At 41.9% G+C, this 7,500-nt stretch overlaps 1 protein-coding gene across 2 annotated transcripts in view; it reads right to left on the bottom strand.

Annotated features, from left to right (window-relative positions):
* The window catches only part of pawr (PRKC, apoptosis, WT1, regulator), a 37,083-nt gene that overhangs the window by 26,943 nt on the left and 2,640 nt on the right, over nt 1–7,500 (bottom strand). For both annotated transcript variants that reach the window (XM_047803791.1, XM_047803792.1), the window contains exon 2: nt 7,161–7,500. This exon is cut by the window's right edge and continues 300 nt beyond it. In XM_047803791.1, coding sequence (XP_047659747.1) covers nt 7,161–7,500 — 340 coding nt within the window. The remainder of the gene's footprint in view (nt 1–7,160) is intronic.

The raw sequence follows: 7,500 nt of genomic DNA, 5'->3' as shown, positions 1-7,500 counted from the left end.
CACGCCGTCTCTGAACTGAACATTGTCGGTCATCTCTGTGCTCAGGTCTTCATCAGCGATCACTTGAAGACTTCAGCAGGAAGGAATCAGTGTTAAGTCTGTACTGAACTCCATAATGACTCTGACCTGGTAGTTCCTCAGAAGCTCTTGGTCCTACAGTTCTACTGGTCTATAAAGTGTTGTAGAAAGGACATTATGTACATTAACATTGTGTACATTAACATTATGTACATTAACATTATGTACATTAACATTATGTACATTAACATTATGTACATTAACATTATGTACATTAACATTATGTACATTAACATTATTTCCTGTCCAGTGTCACTAAATGAGGACGAGGTTCATTTGGTTCCTCTCAAGGTTTCTTCTTCATATCATCTCAGGGAGTTCTTCCTCATCACCACCACCTCAGGCCTGATCATTAGAGATCAATAATAACTCTGTCTGTACTTCTGAAAAGCTGTTTAAAGCAGAAGTCCAGAGTTAAAAGCACTAAACAAAAAGTGAAGAGAACCGAATGAAGTTAAATACAAAGTGTTAGAGAACCTGCTGCATGAGCTCACAGACCCCCAGGAGATTCATCAGCATTTAATGTCATGATATAAAGGGAAGGGTTTTGTGTCGCAACCAACAGAAGCCACTTTACTAACATCTTATAGACCCAGACAGAAGAGTTTCAACTTGTTGGTCGATCTCCTACAGAACTGAGACCTGTGATGTCTGTTTTTAGATCCATAAAGGACACAGAAGAAGACTTAGATGTTTCAGACAGACCATAATATTACTAACATTGCAATGTAAGGTTTTTATAATCTTTTTCAAAGCAGGTGAGTCACCAACTCTGTGGGATTTGTCTCTGTGTGAGCTAAAGCTTTTCCTCTCTTTCAATAAGATGTGACATGGTGTGTGTGTGTGTGTGTGTGTGTGTGTGTGTGTGTGTGTGTGTGTGTGTGTGTGTGTGTGTGTGTGAGAGAGAATGCTAGCAGTCTGATGGGATTAAAGAAAAGAAAAACAAATGAGTCAAATACAATCTGTCAGACAACTGAAGATTAAAGTGCCCCATAGGGTTAAGTCATGATCACAGCCCATTAAACTGCAGCTCTGAGCTCCTCATTATCCTGAAACTCCACCGGAAACTAAAGATGTGAAACTTTTACAATCTTCACATTCTATCAGACAGCTTCAAAATGTTCAGAAGTCTACATGAAAAGGCCACGTTCACACCGCAGGTCTTAACGCTCGCTCGATTCGGATATTTTGCTCAGATCTGATTATTTTGTTTGGCTGTTCACATTACCTTTTAAAATGTGGCCTAGATCAGATACCAGTGTGAACCAGTGTGCTGTTTCGAACTGACCCGCACGCGCAAACGAACGATAACAATAACAATGACACGCAGCACGCCGTCGCGCTAAAGTGGGCGGGGTTATAGAGGAAGTTAGCATTTTCGCTTTTCTTTCTAAATGTGTGTGTGATGGCGGCACCGAGAAGAGACGCAGTGTTTTGAAAATTTCCGGATGTCGAGGGCGACTTTTGCTTATGTGATCCATTTTGTAGGCGTGGTCACGTCTGTGTGCGTCCTCACCGGCGCATAATTGTGACGAATGTGGATGTAGATCGACATAAAAGTCGCATCGAATCCGCCTCGGGAGTTCACACTGCGGCCACATTGGAAAAAATCAGATTTGGGTCTGATTCAGGACACATATGGAAGTGGTCTAAATCTGACGGAAATAAATCAGATCTGGGCCAGACTTGTGTTCACACTCTGACCTGGTCACATGACCCCAAATAAATCAGATCTGGGCCAGACTTGTGTTCACACTCTGACCTGGTCACATGACCCCAAATAAATCAGATCTGGGCCAGACTTGTGTTCACACTCTGACCTGGTCACATGACCCCAAATAAATCAGATCTGGGCCAGACTTGTGTTCACACTCTGACCTGGTCACATGACCCCAAATAAATCAGATCTGGGCCAGACTTGTGTTCACACTCTGACCTGGTCACATGACCCCAAATAAATCAGATCTGGGCCAGACTTGTGTTCACACTCTGACCTGGTCACATGACCCCAAATAAATCAGATCTGGGCCACTTTTACCTGCAGTGTGAACGGGGCTTTAGGCTTTTTGTTAGTAACAACATCTCTACCTGAAACTGCACTATAAATGAGCCACTAAAAGCTCTCCTTTTTTTCATCTAGGTAAAGAACTAAATTAGTCTTAATCCACAAAACCATTTGTAACTGCACCATGGGATGCAGATCATAAATGTTCTCTCTCACCTGCTTCTTAGGAGACTTTCAAAACTACAAACTCTACCTGAAAATGCCCCACATTCTGCAGAGATGTGACTTACAGAACATTTACACAAACGCCTAAATCTGCCCCTTAGGCTGCAGTTTGGAGACCCTGAAAATGCCACTAAGGCTTTAGACCAAACACCCATCTCCTATCCGCACCTGCCCCAATGGCTGCAGATCTGACACACACCAAGCTCCACCTAAAACTGTTCATCTGGAAGCTAATCTGAGACCCTCATAATCCCTATAAAACTCTTCAAACTGCCCCTCAGGCTGCAGATGCAAGACCATCACAGCCCACAAACTCCTTCTAAACATATTCAAAATGTTGAACTTTACCTGAATGTGCCCCTTGGGCTCTGAGGCCCTTATTATCCTTATACTTCACATCCAACAGTCCTTTCCTTTCTGAGACCCTTCAAAACCCTTAAATAAATCCATGAGAAACTGCCCATAGGGAGACTCCACATAACACTGCCCTACAGGCTCTTGATTTCCTAAATAAATAAATAAATAAATAAATAAATAAATAAATAAATAGGCAGCTTTCGCACCGCTTTAGTTACGAAACCAGCACAACCTTAAGATGCCACCTGAAGCCTGCAAATCGTAGAGACTCTACCTAAAACTGCCCCTTAGGCTGCAGATCTGAGACTCTCATAACCCTATAAAATTGCCACCTTGTCCATAACAGAATGTGTTACAGTAAATGTGACTGGTTTACAGAGACGCAATATTTACTTAGAAAGGGCAGACAAACAGATGAAAGCCAGATGTGGGAATTTTTATCGTCATATAAATGCCTGCGAGTCGGCCAACTGTCACACACTGCTAACAGTTACTAGCATCGAGCTAATATGCACATTCAATTTATGAGCTGTTCCGAGAGACGGGGTTATAAAAATAACGCTATAAAAACACACTAAGCAATGATTGGTTATCTGTGTGTGTGTGTGTGTGTGTGTGTGTGTGTGTGTGTGTGTGTGTGTGTGTGTGTGTTAGTGAAACTGCGGGTGTTGATAAGAATCTAAATTTTGCTGACAGAAGCTGCTCTAGGCAGAGACTCAACCAGAGACCCATAATACACAGCAGGTTGTGTACACACCCACACCCACACACACACAATCTCACACACACACACACACACACACACACTCTCTCTCTCACACACACACAGACACACAATCTCTCTCTCTCTCACACACACACACACACACACAAACACACACACACACACAGACTCTCTCTCTCTCACACACACACACAATCTCTCTAACTGACATTCTCATCTTCATGACTGTTTTGAAGGACAAAAGAGAAAACACACACTGTATACAATGACACACACACACACACACACACACAGATAATTACTGTTCTCTCATAACAACACCTGATCTTGTCACGGTTACAGTCTGTATTGCTCTCAGCCAATCAGAACACTCCGTACCTGACTTATATTACTAAAGAATCAAAGTGAATTAACTCTTGAAATAAAACGTATATTTTTATATAACTAATATTTTTATTACATAACTAATATTTACTATCTGATGTAATATGAAATCAAAAAATGTTCCTCTACTCGAGCTTCTGGTCCTCCTGTGATCCTGCGAAGCGGCTGTAGGGCATGTGTGTACTTGTCTTGTATGGTGTAATTCTCCTCTGAAACCCCAACATTAGAGCCTGGCACATGCCCAGTTCCCAAACTACTTAATACTGCCCCAGAGGAGAAGATAATAGCAGGATGTGCATGGGCAAGGAAGACGCTGATCTGTTTCCAACATCAACTGCTAAGAACACTGAAGGTCTGGGGAACTCACAGTGTAATATAAAGTGCCTTCTAGGCTAAAAACCTGCTGAATTCACATTGAGTATTTTAAACCTTTACCCATCATGCACACCTGGGGAATTAAGAGTGTAATAAAACTGGCTTCAGGATGAAAACCTGGTGAATTCACAAAAAGGCTTCAAATGTGACAGAAATGTGTGAACTGCCCTGTAGGATGAAGGTCTTTTAGATTGTCCTAAATTAAAAAAGGCTTATCAAGGCTCAAGTTAGGGGACACGGTGGCTTAGTGGTTAACACGTTCGCCTCACACCTCCAGGGTTGGGGGTTCGATTCCCACCTCCACCTTGTGTGTGTGGAGTTTGCATGTTCTCCCCGTGCCTCGGGGGTTTCCTCCGGGTACTCCGGTTTCCTCCCCCGGTCCAAAGACATGCATGGTAGGTTGATTGCCATCTCTGGAAAATTGTCCGTAGTGTGTGTGTGTGTGTGAATGAGAGTGTGTGTGTGCCCTGTGATGGGTTGGCACTCCGTGCAGGGTGTATCCTGCCTCGATGCCCGATGACGCCTGAGATAGGCACAGGCTCCCCGTGACCCGAGAAGTTCGGATAAGCGGTAGAAGATGAATGAATGAATGAATGCTAAGGCTTATTAAGTCACCATGTAACAGCTTCAGTTCATTATAACAGCTGAATAATTGAAGCTGCAACTGCAATAGAAACCCTTCAGGACTAAATGCCCCATAGGCAGCACCTCATAACACTCTTATAGGAACAGCCCATAATCTATAGTTTAAAGTCTAAGACAATTCAATTAACATTAAGAAATGAAGTCAGAATGAAGGCAGTCTCATAAGTCACCTTACAGGCTGAGGAAACAGTGCCACAAAATTTCAGTATGATGAACTTAGACAAACTGCCAGATAGTTTTAAACAACAGCACATTACAAACTGCAGCTTTGGCTAAATGCTTTCACAGCACCATAGACTAACATCCTGAGTATTCAGAACCTTATAGAAGCCTGACAGGCATTGGGAATCAGAGCTCCAGAATAGTTCAACACTTAAACTTGAGCATTTTAGAACTTAACCTTAGAGAGTGTATGTGAGAGAAAAAACTCCATAAAAAATGGTTGTGTCTATAGGCTCTAGTCTTCAAAACGTAATCAACCACAGATTCTGGAGGTTCACGGCTCCTCTATATTACCTGACCCAAAGCCCAAATATGCTAGAGGGATCTGGCCATGTAAACTGCCCAAAAGGCAAATCAAACCGTTTTAGCCCCAGTTCTTATAACAGAAACAACTCAAAGAGACCATTAAAAATCCTGTAGCACAAAATCCACCGCAGGTAAACAGCCTGTTAGTACTGAGCAGCTAACCTGCCCGACAGGCACATCCCATTCCAACAGTAATGACAGACCAAGCAAACAACAGTCTGTCTGTCATCTGGTTTCACTGATTAGAGCGAGTGTGTCAGTTCCCAACAGAAGTGAGTCAGTCATCTGAAACACACTCGCATCTGGAGTTCAGTCTAAAAAAGCCCCTAAGGCGCTGAACGTCTCGCTGTGTTTCCATGGTCCAAACCAGTCTGCGTGTAAACAACACTGCGATGTTTACTCTGAAGCGCAGGAGAATGTGAGACACAAACATGCGAGTGTTCAGTACCTGAACTCTCGATTTCTCTCTTATTGTTTAAATTAGTAAAAAAAAAAAAAAAGTACATAAATAACTAGAGTTTAAAAAGTTCTCATTGTTTTGGGCATCAGAGAAGGGCACCATCTGTGACTGTCCTAATGGGTGTGGCCTAATATGCTAACAAACCTGTTGATTGACAGCCCATACCACGATGCACTAATTAATAGAAGTGACACGAACGAAATTTTATCTTTTGGGTCGCTGGAAAAATTCTGTTAGCATTAGCATAGCAATTTAAAGTAGCCATCTACACACAAACGGTTTTCAGTTTCAGTAGCAGTCACAGCTCAGCTTTCAGGACTTCCTGGTGATGGAGGACCTACAGGTTCCTCGACCTGAAAGCATTCGTGCTGTAAACCATGTCACACTTCTCAGTCCGTCGTTAAACAGGGCTGAGCAAAGAAAAGTCGTCGCCTCACTAGCAACTGATGCTAACATATAGACCGACAGCGGCTTCTCCGAGTCTTTATGGTGTTCATGAGGTTTTTCAAAGTACTTTTTGGTGGACAGGCTTAGAGTTCTGGAGAATGTTACATAAAGAGGAAGGAGATGTGAATTACGACGTTGTGGTTTGGACGCCGGCTTTCAGACTGACAGGAAAACTGCGCTCTGTTTTTCCACGTCAGTTTCACGTCGAGGTGAAAAACGGCACAGATTTCGGACAAATCCGATCTGGCGAGCTGAAGGAACGCGAGCGTGATAAATTGACGGAACATCTTGAGTGATGTTTTCATCTTTTCTCAGAACTCCTGTCTGAAGAAGGGGATTATGGGATTGTTTTGGGGTGTTTTTATCTGAGAAGGACACAAACGGTCAGCACGCACCTTCAGTAGCACTTAAAGTTTACATTTACTGTAATAAAATAAAATACCAGCACAATTCATCATGGACTATATATTCTAATTATATATTAGCATAAAATTCTTCGTTTCAAAATAAGATTTCTGTTTATTTCTACTGATTTATAGAATAGAATTATTTAGACACCGTTTGGAAAAACACCGATCTTAAAAATGTACACAAACAAAAACCCAACAAGAAACTCTTTTTAAATATTTATTATAAAATATTATTTTATTTATAATATTTATATTTATTATATATAGATTTTTAATATTTATCTTATATTTATTTTAAAATATTTTATTTATATTTATTTTATATATATGTTTTTTTTTTTCTTTTTATATTTATTTTATATTTATTTTAAAATATTATTTATTATTATAAAAATGCTGGTAGGTTGCAATCTATTTTATTTCATTCCCATTTTATTTTATTTCTTTTTCAGCTTCAAGGTCAATTTATTTATCAAATTTGAACCCAAATTGTAAAGTTCCCGCCTGCAGTTCAGCTCTTACCTCGTTGGACGGGATGCTGACGACTCCTGTGGACCGGCGCTTCTCACGCAGCTTCCTCTTCTCTATCTGCCCTTTCCCTTTGCGAGCGCTGGGACCTGAACTCTTCTTCTCCTTCCCTTTGGGACTCTCGAGGTCACTGTCCGGACACAGTGAAGCACTTCCAGGCTCCGGCAATTTCTCTGTGGATTTCTTGGAGTCGGATCCTCGTGCCACCGGTGTGGACGCCTGAGCCGGAGCCGTGTACACGTACGGTTCCTCGTCTGCTCTCCTGGTCAGGGCAGAAGACGAAGCCGACCGAGACACTGTAAGAGGCACGGAGCCGCTACGCTCCGGATTTCCG

The sequence above is a fragment of the Tachysurus fulvidraco genome, chromosome 19 (assembly GCF_022655615.1).
Source record: "Tachysurus fulvidraco isolate hzauxx_2018 chromosome 19, HZAU_PFXX_2.0, whole genome shotgun sequence".
Lineage (NCBI taxonomy): Eukaryota > Metazoa > Chordata > Actinopteri > Siluriformes > Bagridae > Tachysurus > Tachysurus fulvidraco.
This window is presented reverse-complemented; position numbering and strand designations above follow the sequence as displayed.